The sequence below is a fragment of the Alligator sinensis genome, unplaced genomic scaffold, assembly GCF_000455745.1.
Source record: "Alligator sinensis unplaced genomic scaffold, ASM45574v1 scaffold118_1, whole genome shotgun sequence".
Lineage (NCBI taxonomy): Eukaryota > Metazoa > Chordata > Crocodylia > Alligatoridae > Alligator > Alligator sinensis.
Window position 1 is genome coordinate 2,891,075 of NW_005841850.1, and position 21,839 is coordinate 2,912,913.

The following is a 21,839-nucleotide window of genomic DNA, read 5'->3' on the forward strand; positions in this document are numbered from 1 at the left end:
GATCAGGTAAGGCGGACAACACAACTGATTCTACCACAAACCAGCTGTACAGCCGTGTTTCCAAAGATAGCAGCCCACGGTGATAAAATAGCTCTGAAACAAGCTCATAAAAAGGCTCTGTGTTTATAAAATGTATCAAGAATAAAGACATTTGTTTTCAAAATGATAACACACTCTCACCTGTTACCAGCCAACCCCCTTTTCAGCCCTCCTGAATAAATGAAAACCATGTACTCCCCCCCGCACAGAATCAGAAGGCGTCATTTATTGGTCAGTAAAACACTGCATGAACCTTCCTAAGCCTCTGCTAATTCAGTGGCATTGACATGGTTTGTCATAATATCTTTTAGGTAAGCAGCGACCCCCACTTTGCTTTTGCCTTCCAGGAGCTCCTCGATCCCACAGAGATGCTCAATAGCTTTTTTCAAAATCTTCTCCCTCTCGTGGGAGTTTGGCTGCATTCCAGCATCGTCCTCCTCAACCCCTGATTTCATGTACTGCAGGATGTAGGATCTGATTGTCTCACCGTTTTCTGCTAGTGTGTCCCGAATGAATGGGAGGTCTGTAGTGTGGGCCAAGCTCAACAGGTGAATCAGTGCCTGGCAAATCTGGGTTCTCAGGCTGGCGCTGTATTTGAACTCCAGAAAATCCTCCGTGTCCTCGCTCTTCTGCAGGGCTATAACCAAGGCACTCCAGATCTGGCTGAACTGTTTAGTAGTTCCGTAGCACTCCCTCTTGTCGGGGATGGAGAGTGCCATGGCAGACTTGATCCGAACTTTGAAATTCTTGCATGACTTCACCACAGATGCAAGAGCATCATAGGCTTGTGTGGTCCAAGGAGCTTCTCCTGGAGAACAAACAGTCTCATAAGTCAGTAACGTGTGCAAACTCAAACTCACAATGGCAGCTCCTCAGACAGATTCATGCTACACCATTCGCATGCGTCTTTAGCTAAAGAGTAGGGATTTTACCATAAGCAAAATATTATCAACTAACTTCATAATCTAGTGAAATTTTAAATGGAGAAAGCGACATTTTTACAGGCAAAGTTTAAAAACAAATCCCTTTCCTTCTGCTTTTGAATGAAGTAGACACTCAATTGATGTCACATTTAAAATTCAGTTGTGTAGCTCTGACTATCATCATTTCTAGGTAATCAGATGTTTTGCAATCCCAGTGACTGAACAGGTGGCATTTATCAAGGAAACCTTCTTCCCTGTGTTTTGTTTGTTTCCGCTGAGGATAAAAATGAATTCCTGCTACATTATCTTTAGCTGCTACCCTTTAATATCAGCTATCGCCTCAATCCTGCAAGCACTAGCATGCTGCAGTTTAAAGCACGGATGTCAGTAAGTTTATTCATGGTAGCGAAATTTACCACGTGCGTGAGTGCGTACATAATCAAACGTATACTAAGGGCCAGTTTCCACCCTTGGATACAAGAGTAAGATTCAAACTCTTCCTGTTGTTCCAAACCTGCTGACAGATGTCTTCTCAGCAAAATCCCAAGCCTATGCTTTTGCACAACTACCTGTGTATGCCTTAGACGACGGCAGTAAAAAAGTGGTTACTTACCAAGTGGCAAGCCAGGGTTTTTGAATACATTTCCCAGTGCATAGCATGCATTCCACCGCACTTTCATGGTGGCCTCACTCTGGACAGTAGAAATCAGGGCCTGGATAGACTCCTCAATGGCTTCATTAAATCTGGGGTTTTCTATGTGGGATGGCTGAAGGAAATGAAGCAGATTTCCAAGGGCTCGGACTGCGTTGCTCTTAACCTGAAACACAAAAAGGTGTTTATAGGGCCAGTTTATAGCAAAGACCCTTGCCAAAGGCTCAAGGTAGATGTACAAAGGAAAGTAACATAAAGAACTCTCTGAAAGGATGCAACATCTTTCCAAAACTAACTGACTTCCTATGACCTGCCAAAAAAGCAGCCCTGTTAGCAACTACACTGAACAGTTCAAAGTGGTCAGTTTAGATGCCCCAGGACCAGGAGTCCCCACTGCTAGATGGAAGGTTAACGTAGAATAAAATAAGCTAATGGTGGATTCTGACTGTTGGTAAATGAGGTGTCAACATACTGTACAATTCACCACATAGGTTTTGTTTGTGTATTGTATTGGCGTTGTCAGCTTCCCTGGACCACTCAAACCAAACATACTGTAACCAAAGCAAGTAATGAAGACTAGCTTGTAATTTTCTACACTGATTTTTCATGCCCCCACCACCCCCAACATACCTTGTCTTTGTCCTTGGATGCCTCAGCTGCTGACCGTAACATTTTCAATAGCAAGAGATCGGAGAATTCTTCTTGGAAACTTGGCCCCATAGAATCCCTGGCAAAAAAAACAAACACACATATTGAGGACCACAGTTGTTACAATGGGAAAACACCAAGCAAGGTTATCCATCCTAAGGTAAAGACAACAAACAGTCCCCTATAAAGGATATATAAACCACTACCATCAGCAATACACTCAATTTTTACAGGCCAACTTTTCAGTTAAGAGGAACATGGCTAACTATTTAAAAGGACGTGACATTAGGCTTCTTAATCTAAATGCAATGTTAGGAAACCCTGCTTATTTGCATGTTGGCAGGGGAGCAACACTGAAATGCAGGGGATAATAAATCACCAACAGTAGGAGCAAGATGCATTTTCAATGCAGCAAATGGTTCATAGCAGGTTGACTCAACTTTCTATACTACAGCTGGCACTGGTTAATTTGTTTATCAGTGATCCCATATTCCCTTTCACATAATACTAGAACAAAGGAATATTGAATTATGATACAACTAAGTCATTCTCTTTGGCAGTGCATCACCTGTGCAACTCCTACAAGAGGTGAAACCAAGAAGCTGTGCAGAATTCAACAAATGAATTAGAGGTGAAATACTGGGAAGAGGCAGAGTTACCTCAGATCCTGCATAAGACTTTAAGCTAGGCCAACCTCCAATGAGAAGCTGTCAGGAAAAAGCTCTCTTTGAGGACATAGTCTATTCACAACTGGACTAGCAAAGCCTCTTGCACCTTCTGATGCTAAGGCAGCACACAGGTCATTGCACACTTTGTCCAGGAAAGGAGGCCAACGCCTTTGTTTTTTAGAGGCTAGTTCTAAAGAGTGAAAGCCACACAGAAGCTCCAAGCAGCTGAAGGACTAGTACCTACATGTTGACGATGAGAGTGTCTGTAAGGTTGCCCAGGGACCAGGCTGCTTTGGCACGGACGTTTGGAGACTTGTCGTGGAGGGAGTTCAGGATGGCATTTGCAGTGTCTGCGACAAACATCACATCCTGGAGAATTCAGAATCACTGTTAAAGTCTCGGTCATTATTAAAACTGCTTTATTAAAAACGAACAAAGCTGGGTGACTTCAGCTCTGTACGCTTTCCTCACCTTTATCATCACAGCAAAAATCTGCACAAAGACTGTATCCATCAAAAAGCAACTTTCTGCATTAAGCAACAACTTTACAACATCTCCAGGGCTCCCAGCACAGCTTTGTTTGATCTTTTAATTAACAATAAACTCTACAAGGTGCCCACATTTGCTACTCTCCTTGGTGGCTGGTGCTACAAGGTTTCAAGTGTATGACTGAGTTTCATTGGTGCTTGAGCTACTTTGATTTGAGCATAATTACCTGGGCTGCCAATCTCATTCTCATCAAATCCCATTGTCAAAAAAGTAATTGCTTCTCCCAACTCCCTGTTGAGCTGTTTCATTAATCTTCCCTTCTGTGGTATGTTACATTTTGCTGCTTTTCCCTTGCATATTATTAAGTACTTTCTTTCAAAATATTTTAAGCTTAAAGTCTCAACTTCAGCTACTGGCATATCTGTCCACTGGCACGCTCGCAATCATGTTGCACAAAGAAGAGAATCCTTTTTTACAACCAGCCTGAGTTTGCTCCAGAAGCAAACTGGCATTTTTGTGGACTGATTCTGTACACAGAGGTTGACCTTCCTACCTTTACTTTCAACAACAGCTAACGCTATTTCCAAATACACGTGTTTTCAATTGTGGCAGAAAGTTAGCCCCATTTTTATAAACCCTTTCGCTAAACTCCTCATTTATACAGGCAACCCCCGCTTAGTGCTCTTAACTGGTTCGTGAAAAGCCGAGCGCTAAGCGAAGCTAGTGTTAAGCGAAATCTGAAGTTTCTGATGACCCAAGATGGTGACCACAAGTGTTATAACAAAACTCGCTGAGCGCTAAGTGGAATTGGGTATCAATTTAAAATGAGTGTTATAGCAACATAGCGCTAAGCAAAACAGTGTTAAACGGGGGTTTCCTGTATGCTCACCTGTGCGTAATACAAAGCCCCAGCCATTTTTTAATGCTAGGGGGGTCCTACTGCATTCTACAAGCATTTTGGGCATCTCCAAGACTTTACTAAAATCAAAGCAGACCTGTCTATGACTTTCCAAGACAGGAAACTGTAAGCCCTGTGCCAATGGTTTGAAGTCAATTCCCAGAAGAAAGGCACAACCCAAGTACGTGGATTGTGCAAAGACAACTGTGGTCGAATCAGGGTAAGAAGAGGTCTCCTCCAAATTCTCTCTTTACCAAAGTTTCTCTGCAATTGCTAGTGCAGCTTCATAATGGTGCTCATATCTCTACTCCAATTTGCTATCAAAGCCAGGGTGGACAGTCAGTCAGTCTGCATAGTTGCACTCCTTCCCCCATACCCCACTGTATGCTGTACTGAAGGTAACTCCCTATGAACCCCCTACGTCCAATATACAGGGTATGGACCCTCTGGGAGGTAAAGCACCAAACACACAACCCGGGGCAGGGAACTGAGATGGCTTTAACCCACCATGGCACCTCTCCACTTCTGCTCTCCAGACTGCCAGAGCTAACACTTAAGCTACCACAGCCTGTCATCAGTTGCTCATGGGTGCATCTCTGCCTATAAGTCCTGCAGAGTTACGTGCTACTGTCCTGCCTCTCCTACTCCAGCCTCAACCTCGGGAGTCCTCAGGAGACAGCCAAGCAGCTACCTTTAATAGTTTCTGCCAACAAGCAATCCTTCTCTGGCTGGAGCTAGGGCTTTCATAAGCTTCTTTAAGCCACTCGGGTATGTTCAGCTACCATGAGGAGGCTGGAGTGAAATGAGGATCTCACACTTGTATATAGACATGACCCTTCCTGGCATGTCTCCGGCACAAGAACTGCACTGGGTCTAAAGCCAATTGTTCCCACTGAGCAGGGTAGGCAGGACTGAGAAGAGTAAATGCAAACGTCCTCTCTGAGTTATTGCCTCAATGTTGCATACACCCCCTTTGGCAGACACAGAGGTCTGCTCTCAGCACAGAACGTTAATGGCCCACTGGGGAGGAGAAGTTTGTAGCTCAGCAGGCCAGTTCTAACCTGCCTAAGGCATGAGAAGAGGATGTAGACTCCAAGGGCTCGTGCCGCGGCAGCTTTCAGCAGTGGGTTCTCGCTGTGGTTCAATCCGAGGAGCAGAGTGATGCACAGGATCTGGCAGTCATCCTGCAGGGAGGAAAAGTGACTGAAGGAAGGGCAGCTTGAAAAAGAACACGAGCAGCATGATTGGGCTGTGAGGTTCCCACGTCATAAAAAAAGAGCAGAGACCCAATGAAGGTTTAAAACGTTAAAACCCGGGTCATGCACAAGCAGTTGATGAGAATGCACTTGAGAACAAATAAAGGGCGCTGTCAGGTGCTATATAGGAAATGGGAGTATCCCAGCTTCAAACATTAATTACCCCGGGGTGGTAAACAAGACACCCATTCATTTCAACACACCAAATCTTGTAGATATTGTGGCACCAGCTACACACGTAGAGTGGATAAAAAGCAGTATCTAAAGATTGGAGAAGGCTACAAATTCGCCACTGGTGGATGGCAGGAGCTACAGTGACAACAGAGAACTGCAAGAGTCACTCTGCACTTCAGACACGGCACGCTAAATTCCCCTTGTAAATTTATGAGCCTGCAGTGCAATCCATCGTGCTGCATCATAGACATAGGTCAATGTGGGCACAGGCTGACCCTGAATGGTCGGCAAGGGGAAATGGGTGCAGGGGATCAAAGTGCAGAGCAGTGGAACACACGCTGTACTTGCAGAAGCTGGACCAAGAACATGGCAGAGATACTGCTGCTCCAGCAATTCCTGTGCAAATGAGACCTGGCAGAGCTCTCCGACTCAAGAAGGGCACGGTGACACGAGTGCGGCTGTACAATACAGTGGCTTTCAGCTACCCAGGCTTGAATGCACAAAAGCATATTTCATCATGCTAAAGGAGAGCTGTGCCCGCACATTCAGTTGTGGTTGGGATAGCAAACTGTTTCCCAGTCAGCTGAGGGGGGAAAACTCCAAGCTACTCAATGTTGCCAGCTCAGCTGCCTGCACCTTTCATGAAATCTCATTAGCAAAAGAGCAGTCGCTTCCACATCTCCCCCACAGATGGAGACTCTTTAGCCTTCACTTGCCATGCAACACAACTGAGCTATCTGTTAATACTTCTGCATGGAGGTTAGCTATTTTTTGCCTGGATACCTCTGCTCAGGGTTTTAGAAAATCCTGCCCCCACCAAATGCCTTTTGGATCTTTACCAGCCACGGTTTCCTCAGATTTAACATGTGAAAATATATGAAGGGCTTTCATGCAAAATCAGCACAGACTCCATGTTAATGTAGGTAGAGGGAGAAAGCCAGAAGATCTTTGTACTTAAAAATTCACAGCTTTACCTTCAGATGACTGAAAGCTTCAGGGAGGATAGAAGAAAGAGCATCACAGGCACTTGTCTGAAGGGTAGGGTGTTGATCATTCTGAAGGGCACTAGGTAGAGGACCATTTAACATCATAGTCCAAAACCTTACCACCTGTAGCAGAGAAATTAGTGTTACCAATTAGAAACCATGCAACGGATACTGCCATTGGATGAGCTTCACAATATTGCCAACATATCTAATCACTAAAATGGATGGTTTTTCCCCTCCACACCACGACTCTCTTCATACCAAATGATACCAACTAATTATTACAACAACCTTAAATCTTAAAATACTTCTGCTGCACACTGAAGTTGCACAAATCATTTTTAGCATCTGCTTGTTTTACTGCTGCGCTGAAGGACTCAGTCAGTTCCATTTGTTCCCTTCCCAGGGGCATACAAATGCAGATTAGATTTCTTTAGGTAGGATTACAATTCCATTCTTAAAACCATGCAGCTGTGGATTTCAATTGGCCTGACAATTTATGTTCATCTCATGTAACAGAAATTCACGGCTGGTGGAGATATTTCCTATTTCCCAGGGTTACTGCTGGCAGCCTCAAAATTTAACATGCCCCAAATTAGTTTATAAAAGATTTCCATTCATGGAAGCAGGATTTAGCAGACCTGCAATACTGCTATGGTCCAGTTTCAGAACTGGCTTGGCCTGTCAAATAAACATCCCTCAGTGATGGCTCTCTCTAGGATCACTCATGCTATGCTATTGGCCACCTTGTGAGCCTGCAGAAGACCGAAATAAGATCAGAGAGCACGTCAGCATTAAAAGCCACTGTGGCTGGTATGAGTATTTCAGATCTGATGTAGCACCCGCACCATATATGGTCTCTCAGCTTCCACATATTCCTCCTGCTCACAAACCTAAAACGACGCTCCTAAGTCTAATTTTAGGTGTGACTAACCTTGCCAGGACCCCTCAAAGTATAAACCTTCTATCTCAAATAGTCAGGCAAGAAACACCCATCATAGTTTGTGGTTATCCCCACCCCCCGCCTTTTTTTTTTTTTTTTTTTTTGTTAGCTTTGTATTTACCAGGAGGCTTATTCAGCTTTAATACCCCCAGGTTGTGTTTCTCTGGATAATACCCCACACACTGTGTTAGAATGATGAGTATAAACTGTGACAGTCTCTGCCAGCTCATTTAAGAGCAGAATACAGCCTATCATAATAAACCAGAACAGTTAGGAGAGTGAATGCAGTTGTTTGTAGATCTTTAGACTGCAAGTTTGCAACCTAAATAGACTAATGTCTGTGGCTACTGCAGGCTCTCATTTTTCTGCAGATTGCTATAACAACAGACAAGGCTATGAATTTGATAGATTCAAGAACTGAGGCTTAATTATGTGGAATCCTAGCCCTAAAAGCCCACAGACTTACCAAGTCAACAGGTACCCTCTGACTGGGAGCAATGGCTGAATCTGGTTTGTACTGTTGTATTATGCCCGTGCCCAGCTCCTCCAAAAGCTGCCAAGAAAATGAAAATGAACTGGCTCCATATCAAAGCAAACTCAAGTGCTACTTGATGGTGGAGATCTTAGCAAAGACCATATTCATTTACACAATGAACAACATCTGCAATGTAATGTTACATTATGAGGTATCAGAGCCTGGTATCTCAAGAACTTGGAGGAAAAGTTCTTCCTAAATAGCATCTCTAAGCAGGGCAGTGTAATGGAAGCAGCTGGGCAGAGATGGATACAAATAATGTCACTCGGGAGTTTTTATTTGCTCTGGATACCACATGCTCCTGGGCCAACTGTTGTTAAAGCAATAAATAAGAACCAATTCTGGACTCCTTGTGCCCCCAGAACTCCCACTCAAAGCTGTGGAATTACAACTGTGCAAGGAATGCGAGACCGGGGCCAAACGCTGTATTTCTCAATGTCTTCGGGTATAGTATTTCACAATGGGCTACAGCACCGGGAGGGCTGGTCTCATTTATAGCGTGCTGTATGGAAGAGGCACAAAAACACATTCAGCAATCCCTCTCCATACCATTGCTTTGGATTAGATACAGTCTCATATTAGATTTACCCAGAAAAGCTTTGAGACCATATGTATAGAGCAGTGGTTCTCAACCTTTTTAGACTCAAGGTGCCCCTCAAAAAAAGTGTGCTCTTAGCTTTCATTCATTTCTTGGTTACAGAAAAACAGAGCACAGAACTCACAAAGCCCACAACATGTCAGCAGGTTTTTGACCCTATGGATTCCTATTTGAAATCTCTGGGTTTACCTTGTGAATTGTGTAGTTATTGTACACCTCACAATGCAAATGTAGCATGGCATCTTTAAAAGGATTTCATGGTCTCCTGGTTGAAAAAAACAACCCACTGGTATAGAGGAAAACCTGGAAGAGAGAGAACTGCATTTCTACAAGCTCTTACCTTGGCACCGTGGAGCTGAATAGATGGATCTGCTTCCTCCATGCATTTGCAAGCCACCTCTCCAAACTCTAACAAATAATTCTGGGCCATGGAGAAATAGCCCTTTACGAGAAGCGCCAAGACCTGCAGATACAGGAGAGAAAAAAATAAAGGCCGAGTGGAATTTTCCACATAAAAAAGGCATGAAACACTTTACAGTATTGTCATGTAAGATGCCTGAGTTTTACTAGGACAGCTATATCTCACAACACAGAGAATCCAAAAGAAATTTAAGATGTGTATAACTCTGTTATCTTGTTTGATACAATTTGGGGAAAGCACAGTCAGGTAGCAACTCCTGACAAATTATTCACTGTGTTTAAACTAGCTCTCCTGTAGCTAAAAGACCAAGTGAAAAAGGGACAGGTCCCACAGCTCCAAGAAGTCTGCTTCCCTGTTTTATGAGGTCAGCTCTGACAAGCATCCTTGCTTCTGTAATGTGCAGTCTCATTGTTTTTCCCCAAACCCTTTTCTGGGTTGCTACACAAAGAAACCTAGAACTGAGATTACAAGTGTCGATACTGCTGTATATTTCTCTGCTTGTGCCAAAGTCGTCTATAGTCTGTCAATATTTCACTGATAATAGCCCTTTATAAAAAGTCATTTCTATTTGATAAGGTAAAGAGAGTTTCACAAATGAAAGGTCCCAAATAAAAGTCATATCCTATATAGATGCATACTCCATCAAAAACCAGAACCGCTTACTGCTGCAGGTGAAGTAGCATTTTTACTTCACTTTATTGATCACTTGGCTCTTTCAAAAGCTGGCCATTCCTACCTGTAACGCCTCCAATCGAACAGGAGATGGTTCATGCACAGTACCAGGAGCGAAGCTAGCATCACTGTCAGAGTAGGAATCTTCTCTTGGGAGAATAATGATGGAGGTGCAGAGACGGATGAGCCAGCAGGGCTCTGAAGATGCACTTTCTGACTTAGCAGCAGGCTCCCCTTCAGAGGGAGGTGCTTTTCTCCACCAGTCAGAGGAACTGCAATGATGAGGAGTTGCGCTTCCACTGTTACTTAGTCCCGAAGAACTTGGTTGTTGTAGAAGCAATTGCACCTCTGGTAAGGGAGCCTGAGCAGACAGTACAGCTCCCAACAAGGTGAGACTAGAAACTCGAACATTAACATCTGTTAAAAAGAACACAGAAAAAGATAACAAGGTGAACACCATGACACTGCTATGACAAGTCTCAGCTTGGCAGGGCTTCTGAGCATCAGTGGCTGGTGGAATCTCCCTGTGAGAGACCAAGCACTGTGGTTATTTCCATGCTTATCATAGGAAAATTTACTACACATAAAAGCCTTAGTCATTAGCAAGAATCTACACTGAATTAAGGTGAGATATATACAAACCAGAAAGAGAATCCAGTCAAATAAAATGCAAACCTTTATGACGAATGTATGGCTTTATCTGGTTCCACACTCTTGTCAGTAGACCGGGTTTCAGGCGGTTATATGGTGCGTTCACTACCAAGTTTGCAAGGCACTAAAACACACAAGAGAACATCAGATGAAGCATGATCATCACATCTTCAGCCAGCCGCTTCCTATACCTGCAATTTAGATCACTCAGACAGCTAAATACCTGACTACACCTACAAAAAATCAAAGTCATCACTGAACAGCTGGTGTTTGAACAGCTGGCCCATAAACTTGGCTTTTAGAATACATGTGGTTCAAAAGCACAAACTGCCAGCCAATCAAGACATTAAGAATCCGAATCAAAATTGCCATTATAAAAAGGAAAAGACTCAACCAGACAACGGAAAATAATTTCTGGACCCTGAATTCTCCAGCAGCTCTTCCTACCTCCACACAACACAGAAGAGATGTCATAACAGAAATGTGGAGACAAGCTGGCCACACTAGATGGAAAACAATGGGACTTTCCAGGCAGACCTAACTCAATCTTGTAAGAAAGGGTCCAAACAAGTCCAAGGACTAATGTATAATCTTATTCTGCAAGCCACATCTGTAGAGTATGTCTGCTTTCAAGGAGATTGGTTTTAGGCTGAATTTGAAGCATTTACAGAATACATATTTTCACAGATGATAGCAAGTACCTTGATGATCTGGGTAAGTGTTTGTGCAGAGGATTCAGCCACCAGGGCTAGCAGCAGACAGCGGTGCAACTCTCGGACACTGGAAGCAATAGTCACAGAGAAGGGAGTAAAAGCTCGTTTGTGGTCATTTGCATCTTCGGCTACAGAAAGGAATTGCTTAGAACCTTCCAAGATGGCTGAAAGAACCTGAAGAGCACAGGCACGAGTCTAAAAAGACAAAATATTCCCATGGTTTCAATCAAAAAAAACCCCAAAAAACCAGGAGGAAAATTACAAGACTCGCTTTCTCATGCTTCTTCCCATTCTATGTGGCTTCAGTATAAAAGGGATTACCTGTGTTAGGTTTTACTAATATCTGGGAATCCATCCGTGTTGAAGTATTTTATGAAGGCACTTAAGACAATGCTCTTGGTTGCTCCAAAAACATGCATATCTATGCTCTTAGTAACGTCTATAGCAAATATTTGTGGACATGGCTTTGCAAGCCACTTATTATCCATAGTCTCCTTTCCTCTCACTCCCCTTTTCTTAGACTGTCAACTCAACCTTTCAGTTTCCTTCCTATGTACTTACCCAGCATGAAGAATTTTTATCAGTGCTCCCTCGCTTCTCATTTTGAAGTATAAGAAGTTCTCTTCTCTCTTCCAGTTTTAGCAACCCTTTTTACAAAGTCTGGAAATTCTCTTGTCATCTCAAAAGTTCATTCCCCCAGAAAAAAATAATTTAACTCCAACAGCCTGGTCTCATAACACTTGAGTGCAAATGCAATATCCTTTGTTGCCCTGAACAATGCATCTTCTCTTATTCTTCTGGAGCAGCAACAAAAGCAAAGACCCCAGCAGGACTGTCTACTATATTGCAGACTTAAGACTAGTACTGGAGAATACAATGCTTTCACCACAACAGATTTCCTTACCTTTGGAGAAGGATCCTTTAAAGCAATAGTCATCAAGGACACAGACTGAGGGCTGCCTATTCCAGGTGTATCCGGAACAAATGCAGACCAGTAGCCATAAAGGACTCTCTTCTCTATTGATTTTATAGTGGAAAGGAAACAGGCTAGAGCCCCTTGTCGAACTTTGGCTTGATAAGATCTTTAACAACACAGAAAGATTAATTAATAGCAGCACTGAAAAGTAACTGATTTAACCTCGTTCATCTGTGGCACTGGCTAGCATTAACAACTTCAAGTAAAATATCTAAGACCAGAAGAAAATAAAAGGAGTTTACTTTCAAACCAGTACTAACGACTACCTTGCAATTTTCTTCAAGTCAACCTATAAATCAAAAATGAATGTGATTTCCCAAATAGTTTTGTTTAAGAACAAAGGGCTGGAATTGTATGTATAAGGGAGGGTAAAACATTGCACATGTGCAAAAGCAGTGCCAGATCTACAGAAACAACAAAAAGCACCATTTAACATGATACACACAAGCCTGATTGTTATGAACAGTGTCAATTGCTACTGTGCTGTACATTTACATGAATAACAATAACCTCATTTTGCTTTGTATTCCACCTTCAGCATCAGAATACTCTGACTCACTGCTACTGATTCTTTTCCAGCTGGGGTGGCATGAAGATAAATGATCCTTTCCTGCAGGCATACATGTAGCATCTAATGTACGATTCTGGGGATCTGAACACGGGCTGCTTTGCCCATCTCCCAAATGTAGTTTAAAGATGTCTATTCCACGGATTGATTCATTGCCTGCATCACTCGTCTCTTCTTTGACTTCTTCCCCTTTCTTTTGTTTCCCTTTGGACTTTTTTCTTCGGTTCTGTTTTAAAAGGCAAATATTTGTGGGGGGATAACACATAACATAAAAATGCTGAGACTACAGTAAGACCTAGGTAACGAGAAAATATTTCATTACTCTGGAAATCTCTTTCAATGCCAACAAGATCTCTTCTAAGAGACTGGCCCTAGTAATCCTGAAAAGCAGCAAAAATCCATGAGCTCACGGAGCATTCAGTAATTAATTCCACCAGCAAAGAACTGCACATTATATAAGCTACTAGAGGAGTTATTTTTAGGTGAAGAAGTTTAGTTTAGCCAAAAAAGTGTCTGTCACAGGTATTCAGTTGTTACTATGGAACAGTGTTCAATAAATTATACATAATTATACACACTGACACAATGAGACCTTATTAGTCTACTGCATCTTAAAAATGCCACTTATTAGCATGTACTTTGCTTTCTTTCTAATACCTTATTATCATGTAGGTACATGATATAAAATGGATTTAGCTGGATATTTAGATGCAAAGCTCTGGGAATATATACATGCTAATCTCCAAGTATCAATGCAACTACTAGATTTTTTGCAATTCTTAATTTTTCCAGAAAGGGCGGGGGGAAAGAGAAGGGATGTGAAGGCACTTGAGAACCAGACCTATCAAGTGCTTTAAATAAGCAGTCCTAGATTAACAGTAGATACTCATTAACATTAAAAAAGATTACAAGTCAACAGGACCATGCACCTTTATTTTGTCCAATGTCTTTCATATAATCTGTAACCCAAACTGGTCCATGGGGTTAAATAATAAACTGCAGAGGCAGAGAGGGATTAAGAGGCACATAAGGGGCAAAATCGTAAGCTTAACTTCTCTAGTAAGAAGAGCAATGGTTATGTAAGTGTTAGCAAAGAAGTAATGTTTCTTGTCAAATGTAATGCTGCAGCTAGTCTGCAAACACCCAGCTCCTGTGTGTAGGCCAAGAATTCTTGGCAACAAATGAATAACTGATGCACACAGCTACAGTCAGTCAAATCAATCTCAGCAGAACCATCTGTTTTAGTCATCTGACTGAGTGCACAGAGCAATTTTTATTCAAAATGCAGAGATTTCTGATCAATATCATTACAGGCAAGCAATGTGGGAGACGTCATGCACTGAGAACACAAAGGCCCTTTCAGGCATCCGTGCTGTCAGGAACCATACAAGTGCAAACAGACAGACGCACAGAAAGTCACAAAAGCTGGAATTTGACTTTACCCCTGTTTGCTTAAAGGTGCTCAATTCTGATTGCTCTTGTTTGACAGGTGATCTTTTGTCATACTGAGGCAAAGGAGCTGGATACAGCACTGCAGGCATCTCTATGTTCAGGCCAGGAAGCCCATAAAACATGCATTTCTAGAAAAGTAATAAAAAAACCACAAAACATCAGTGTTCCACTCCATTTTGAAGAGCAAAGAATCATCATATATTTGTTTAGGGGACTGTCAACTGCTTTCAATAGGTCTTTTTATTTGCACCTATAGTTCACTGCCATATCTGTAAAGTAATTTTGATCCTCTGATAAGCATGCCTTATGCCCCAAAGGTAGCTGGAATTCAACTGTTTCTAATAGGACATAAGGGAGATTTGGGTGCTGAAGCTCACTGGATGAATCTTTCAGTTTTCAAGGCATCACAATCACTTTTTTATGATTGGAAGTGCAAGCAACAGAAATCATGTGTTCTATAGGGAACTTCTCCCCTTTTCCCTGCTCCCTTTGTTCTGCTTTTCAATCTCCCCTTCCTTCCCTACACCTAAGCTCTTCCCCCATTTTTAGCTGTCTTCCATCCTCTCTCTTCCTACCTGAAGTGAAACATGGCCATGGACTATACAGCCTGTCTCCGGAAACAGTTTTGAGAACTCTTGATTCAAAACAAAAAGATATTCACCTTTAATACTGCAAGAAGAGACCCAAGCTGATCAGTCTGCATTAGCTTCATCTTCCCGCCATTTAAGAGTGACTGGATACCTTTCAAGGCATTCTGTAATAACTGAAAACAGCTTGGAATGAGCTATTTTTCCTCCTCAAAGGAAATAACTTTAATTTCGAGTGATGAACTTCTGACATCCACTGGGCAAAACAATGACTGCTGGGAACCAATGAGATGCCTGAAACTATTTTTGATGTTACCCAAGTAAAACGTGTTTAGCAAACGGAGCAAAGTCTCCACTGACAATATTCCAAATCACAAGAACAGTACATGGTTTCTGCCAAACAGGATACCTTTGATTATAATAGACTGAATAGTCTGAAGTGAAATTTAAAAAGAGGTCTGGATGCTCAACTGCCAGATTTCTGAAATTCTGCAGCTGGACAACTTTCTAAAGATAATATTCTCATCTGCTAGTTTCATACATACCATGCAAAAAGTGATGTCATCTACATCAGGGGCTTTTGAAGACTGTAAAACATTCAAGAAAGTTTGAAAGCAGAGATTCCTGTAAGATTCATCCAAGTACGGCTGTCCAGGAACACTAAAATGGAAGCAGATACAGCCAATCAATCAGTAGATTGCAGGATCAAGTTATCCAAACTAGCACACTAGCACACATCTAGCTTTCCCCTGAGGAAAAGAAACAGTGGGATAAAGGCAGTGCATTTTGGCTCTTACAAAAGGAAGAAGCCCCAGCACTAGGAAAGCCATGTGGAAACACTAAATATACTGGTTAGGATTATTTGAGTGTACCTTACATCTGCCCTAATTCGGTCTTCTCCTTCCTGATTAAAGCAGAGTCTTGTACTTGGCTTGAAAAGCTGCGTAAGTCATATATACATGCCTGACTGTTTTAACTATTGCCAAACCTTGTTAAAGAACAAGGAGCAGAAGCTTAAAAGAAAAAAGCAAGTGCTCACATAATAAAATAAAAATAAACCATAGCAGGAGTCCCATTGATCTTATAGCAGTAGGATCTAAAGACATGAAACTGAGATCTCCCATCAGTAATACAATAGTTTAAGAACAGGATCCATGCTTTAGCTCTGCGCTGATGCAAGATGTACAGAATTACATTAACACGAGCGGGGTCGTTATTCTTTTTGGCCCACCCACAGCAGGCACAGGTCCCACTGCACAAGTGAAGCTTGTATACTCGAAGAATTAGCACTTAAAAGAATCTCAAAAAGATTTAGCATTTCCCTGAGTTTAAAAATATTATTGTTTCAGCACATTAAGGTGGGTCTCCCTTTTGTGAATAGCCACCTAGCTTGCTTCCTGTAGAAAGCAACTGCTAGACACTCCAATCTCTGCTGCTTAGATATGAGCTTGTTAGAGCATGGCCATTAGTGCAGTGGCTCATTAAACAACCTTTTTTGTCCTGGGTGCCCAAGCAGCTGGTGCTAGGATATTTAATTATCTCAAGTTACCAGGATGCAATTGCAATGAAGTTCACAAGACTCAAGCAGTATGAGTGATTTTCCCAAACTGCCAGAGGTTGGCCATACTTTGCTCATTTCAAATAGATCTGGTCTCCTCCAGAAGCCCTTTTCATGGGTTGCAATTAGCAAGCTCTTAAGCCTTCCTTCATAATCACAGAACTCCTTAGAGAGCAGAGCCAAACTTTTTAAAACTGATTAATTATTCAGTCTGTGTCGTAGGCAAGGAAGCAAAAGTTTTCCGTGTATTTCAACAGTGTAGTGAAGGATTTTGGAGTCATTACAAGTCACATCCCCAGCACAGGAACGGGAAGTATGACTGGGGCCCCTTGACATCTGCTCACATAAGTCCCACACTCGTCATTACGACCATAGATCTGTGTTGGAAAGAGCTGCATAACCTGACTTATTAACATAGTCCTGAAATCAGCATGTGGGTCTTGCATTTGCTTTTTGTGGAAAGGGGAAAAAACAAATCAGTTCTCAGTGCTCCAAAAGGCTCTTCTTTTACAGCCTCTGTACCAACCGCTTGGAAATACTCGCGTAATACCTGAGACACAGGTTGGCCATGCTGTGCACTGCTGCCCTCCGAAGATCCCAGTCAGTCTGACATGGGCCACTGAACTGTACCAGGAGTCCGTTCTTCCCCAGCAAATCTGGGAGGTACTGAAACAAACCATAACAGTTGTTATGGGCCAGCAAGATCCAGCGTTCCATCTGGCAAATACAAGTCAGTTGGTAAATTCCCGCCTGACTTTGGAATATCAAACAAATAAAGCTGCTCATTAAATCTAATGCCCAGATATGCATACACTAAACACAGATTAGATTTCACGGTGAGATTCAAGCAGAATTAAGATCTGCACATCTTCTGAAGAGACAATGTTCATTTGCAAAGTTTTCTTGTTCAGCATTACAAAACCATCGACTGTGACCAAAGTTAAGATTAGGTTCTAATTTGCACGTAAACAGGGATTCAAACGGTTTATAAAGAGGGCATCTTCCCCAGACTTACAGCATTTGCTCTTCAAGCACAGAAGGTGTTTCTGATCATGTACAAGCAAATCTATCACTTTTTGAATTAAAGTTAACTTAGAAGTGTCCTTGAAGAAACGTAGCTCCTGTTTCCATCTTTTCTTTGTCTTAAAAGATCTTAAGAACGGATTAACCGAGGCAAGTTACACTTTTCATGTAGTTAAAACTAACTGAACTCTTTGGCAGAAGCTGTTTGAAGAAACAGGTTGCAATTACACTAAGTTACTAAAATGTGTTGCATCTAATTACTATGGTTATACAATATAGGCTCCCCGATAGATCCAAGTCAATGGCTCAACTACCTGTTCAGTGGTGCCATTGTGACCACAGAAGCAGCTCAGCTAATCACCACGGTTCTTCCTCAGCTACTATGCAAGCAACAATCCTATTGGCTGCAATAAGTCAGTGGTCTCATGGAGACTGCCCATGGATCAAGAGTTCTCGGCAGTAGATCAAACAGCAGTAACAGTCAAGCATCAAGTACAGGCCAAGTAAAGCATCTGAGACTTCAGGCTAACTGGCATCAATGCTTGATGTGGTCCTCGGTAGCACTGCTTAGAGCTCAGTCCCGCTGCTGCATGAATCTCAGAGTTCCTGAACAATTTGCACAATCCAAAGCTGCCCTGGACACAGGAACGTGCCCCTGCGGCAGGGAGCAGGCCCCCATAAAGAGGTGGATCACGTCCACTGCTATAGCTCAAGACCAGCACAGGAAGTGAAAGTATGACTGGGGCCCCTTGCTACCTTGCCCTCTCTAAGCAAGGCTACATGTGTTTAGTGCCAGGGTGCCTGGGATGGGAAGAACCTGCCAGATCTCTCCAAGTCCCTGTTTGCACAGACAGCCTCTCACTCTTTCAGCTGATAGGGGCAAAGGAATTTGGGGCAGGGAGACTTTTCTGCCTGAACCAGGCGATTCCTGCATTGCAAATCTGCAAGGGGTGCCACAGTGCATTCACACTGCCTACCCCAACTCCTCCTGCTTGCTCACACAGAGCTGGGAACCTACAGAAGACTTCTGATACCTGGCACCTGCACACAAACACACACACATCAGGCATGCATTAGGCTGCGCTATCCCCTATTTTTTTGTTTGCATTTTCACAGCAATGTTCCTTTTTTTTTTGTTTTGTTTTCACTTGCATTGCTAATAGGACAAACTCCATAGGAGGCACTGCTTGGAGAACTCATACATCAGCACATGGGGAGTCCTTAAAGCACAGAAATGCAAGGGATTTGACACAACCTCACTACAGAGCCAACTGAAAATTGCTGGCTGGCTTAAATGTACCTTTCTTACCCTAATACAATAAGGGGTAACAGCTCTGAATTTCATTGCTACATAATGCTTGGTTTGATGAAAATTCCAACATCCCTGAAATACATTTTACACTTCAGTTACAGATACGATCATAAAAGGGAGCTCATATCAGGAGCACGCTTCCCCAGGAATAAGGCAAGCTCTGTATTTCTTTTGGAGAAGAGGAAAGGATTTGAAATGCTGGAGGTTGCTTGAAATACATAAATACATTTCACAATGCCGCCAACCTACCTTCTGACATTTAGGTCCATTATTGTAAACAAGAGTTGCTAAGGCTTGCAGAATCTCAATGTGTGTCCAAGAGCTGCACTGCTTAAGCGCGGCGATGGAATAGCCGAGAAGAAAATCCAGATCCTGCTCATCAACTGAGACCTGTCATCAGAGAAAGGTACACAATGAAAAACCAGCTCTTGAAAGATATCCTCATTATCCTGCACAGTGTTGAAATTAGGGAATATTCCCCTAGGGGGGTACTGACCCAAATGATGTAGCTGTTGGAAATACATGCTGCTTCAAAAGCAGCCTGCATTGAGGAAATGTCTATGAGATTCTTGGGAAGAGAGAGATTTTTTTTCGTCTCCCCTAGCCTGGTTACATGACACACAAAGGTCTAAATCAACTCAGAAGCTGAACACATGTGGCTTTTACATCAGCAACCCTTTAGCCATGCACCTCCAAGCTACGGCAGCTGATGAGAAGAATGGCAGTACAGAACCAATGACAAAGCAAAAGTCCAAGTGCATTTGTATTACATCCTCCCTACTGTCCCTGTCCCATGGAGGCAAGAGCCTCTTTGGTCTATATCCACATCTAGTGGGAAGGGTAGGGACAGAACCAGATCTTCCATACCTGAAATCGGTTAAGTAGATGATGAATAAGCTGAGAGACTTTGCTAACAAGATGCTCCTGGCTGAGATGAACCAGTTGGCAGGCTTGAACAAGTACAGCGCAAACATCCTGGAAAAATGAGAGAAAAGAGCAATTTCTCACGTAGATGCTTCACACTGTAAGCTGCAGAGGGGAGACCAACCCACCTGCTAAGGCCCTGCTGGCCAACTGACCCCGTCTGCTTGGAACACCTGAATCCAGAGAGCGCCCTATTGCCATCTGTGAAACTGCTAAGCAGTGCACCTCTCCGACTATACTGGGCTGCTTTACAGACAGAGGCACCTACAAACATGACTCCAACTGCAAGACCAGCCTCCAGACATGCAAATCTCCACTTAAGAAATCAGCACCGGAAAAACAAAATTTTAAACCCAAAAGTATATAAAGGCAAAAGAATCCATGGAACAAGCAGCGCCTAAAAAAAATGTATGGTTATCTTTAGTATTTTCAAAGTGAAAAGAAAAGCTATCAGACTTCTGGGAAAACCCACAAGGAAAAGACAAGGCAATCCTATAACAGTCCTGGCTTAATGGTGAAGTGGCACATGAGATATGATATACCCCTAAATGTGTAGTTACAACATCCCCCTACAAAAGGTTGCTAACACACAGCTGATTATCAGAGTGACAGCCAAGAAACGCTCCAGTAAGGGGCTAACAACCAGGTTAACCATGCCCATCACTCTCCCCCAGGCACTACACATAAACCAAAGATGCTGTCACCAGGAGCTGCTGATCCTGCCCACATGCTTCACGCTATCACACTAGTGTGAGAGTGATGCTCTAGCCATGGTGGTCCACAAATTATGTGAGAGGCAAGAGACCTGAGGAAGAACATCCTGCATTCGACAGCTAACTCTACCCCAACGAGAGTTTGTCCAAGAAAAGATCACCCTAAAGGCCCCTCTGCATCTTACAGATAATGTGCAATTTGCTGGTCAACTGCACAATTAACTGAGACTTGCAAAGTACCCATCATGCCATAAAAAGGTCCAACCAGCTATAACATTAGATCTTGACAATGTGTGCTAACTTTATAGCTGGTTGCTATAAATTTGCTATATATAAAACTATATCCAGTATTAATTTGCATGTGTAGCAGGCTTCCCCCCTTTGGCTGGGGTCCCATCAGCTGCAACGGTGCACCATGCCCAGCTAGGCCTGGGAGTCCTGCAACTGAGGGGACTCTCATCACGGCAGCTGCCGACTCGGGGTCCCAACAGTGCCCCACAGCTGCCAGGACCCAGCATCCCGTAGCTGCCAATACCGGGTCATAAAATCATAGAAAATGAGGGTTGGAAGGGACCTCAGGAGGTCGCATCTAGTCCAACACACTGCTCAAAGCAGGACCAGCTCCAACTACATCATCCCAGCAAAGCTTTGTCTACTTGGGTCTTAAAAACCTCCACGGACGGAGGTTTCACAGCCTGTTCCAGTGCATTACTACCTTCCTCATGAGAAAGTTTTTCCTAATATCCAACCTAAACTCCCCCTTGCTGCAACTGGAGCCCATGGCTCCTTGTTGTGTCATCTGCCACCACTGAGACCAGTCCGGCTCCATCCTCTGTCGGCGGCGGCGATCCCTCACGGTCGAGGAGGATCGCTCCCACGGGTCAAGCAAAGGGTTGCAGATGAATCCGCTGATGCTTACGAAGGCCGATCCTTCTGGCAAATGTCACAGGTGGCATTTCTTGGTCTCGTTTGCTTTCCTTCTGTTTCCAGCGTGACTTGTTCTCCATGAGGAAGATGCACATCAGCAACCGCACGGATCTCGGCAGAGGGCGGCAAGGAGCTCCACGACGACCAGGGTTACTCTTCCACCGCAGCCTTCATCCGCCTTCACAGCCATTGAAACGTACGCCATCTTCACCTGCCTGCTGCAGCCATTGGGGTCTTTATATAGCATAGTTGGCCTCACCGCCACGGTAATGCAGCCTAAATAAACCCATTTCCTGTCCTCACCAGTCCTGTCCCCTGACCCCCCAACCGTTTTCATCGCCCCCCAATGGACACTCTCCAACATGTCCGCACCCTTTCTGTAGCGGGGGCCCAAAACGGAGCGCTGAGGAGAGGGGCACAATCACCAACCGTCTGGGCCCTTCAGTGTGGGGGCGGGGCGTGGGGGCGGGGCCCACGGGCCTGTGCTGTGGTGTCACCCCCCGCCCGGCCCCGCCTAGGCCTGTGAGGCCGGG

General features: G+C 43.4%; 1 protein-coding gene across 1 annotated transcript in view; it reads right to left on the reverse strand.

Moving 5' to 3' along the window:
- Positions 1 to 243: 243 nt before the first annotated feature.
- HEATR6 (HEAT repeat containing 6) overlaps positions 244 to 21,839 on the reverse strand; it is a 21,669-nt gene continuing 73 nt past the window's right edge. Inside the window, exons 2-21 of the mRNA XM_025210933.1 lie at positions 21,679 to 21,738; positions 19,610 to 19,717; positions 18,992 to 19,132; positions 16,958 to 17,073; positions 15,395 to 15,509; positions 14,924 to 15,025; positions 14,253 to 14,390; positions 12,753 to 13,036; positions 12,171 to 12,348; positions 11,255 to 11,461; positions 10,578 to 10,677; positions 9,967 to 10,319; positions 9,150 to 9,272; positions 8,143 to 8,229; positions 6,722 to 6,856; positions 5,379 to 5,501; positions 3,175 to 3,299; positions 2,245 to 2,341; positions 1,576 to 1,780; positions 244 to 847 (exon numbers count right to left, since the gene is read on the reverse strand). Of these exons, the coding sequence (XP_025066718.1) occupies positions 297 to 847; positions 1,576 to 1,780; positions 2,245 to 2,341; positions 3,175 to 3,299; positions 5,379 to 5,501; positions 6,722 to 6,856; positions 8,143 to 8,229; positions 9,150 to 9,272; positions 9,967 to 10,319; positions 10,578 to 10,677; positions 11,255 to 11,461; positions 12,171 to 12,348; positions 12,753 to 13,036; positions 14,253 to 14,390; positions 14,924 to 15,025; positions 15,395 to 15,509; positions 16,958 to 17,073; positions 18,992 to 19,132; positions 19,610 to 19,717; positions 21,679 to 21,738 (3,348 nt within the window). The 3' untranslated portion in view covers positions 244 to 296. The remainder of the gene's footprint in view (positions 848 to 1,575; positions 1,781 to 2,244; positions 2,342 to 3,174; positions 3,300 to 5,378; positions 5,502 to 6,721; positions 6,857 to 8,142; positions 8,230 to 9,149; positions 9,273 to 9,966; positions 10,320 to 10,577; positions 10,678 to 11,254; positions 11,462 to 12,170; positions 12,349 to 12,752; positions 13,037 to 14,252; positions 14,391 to 14,923; positions 15,026 to 15,394; positions 15,510 to 16,957; positions 17,074 to 18,991; positions 19,133 to 19,609; positions 19,718 to 21,678; positions 21,739 to 21,839) is intronic.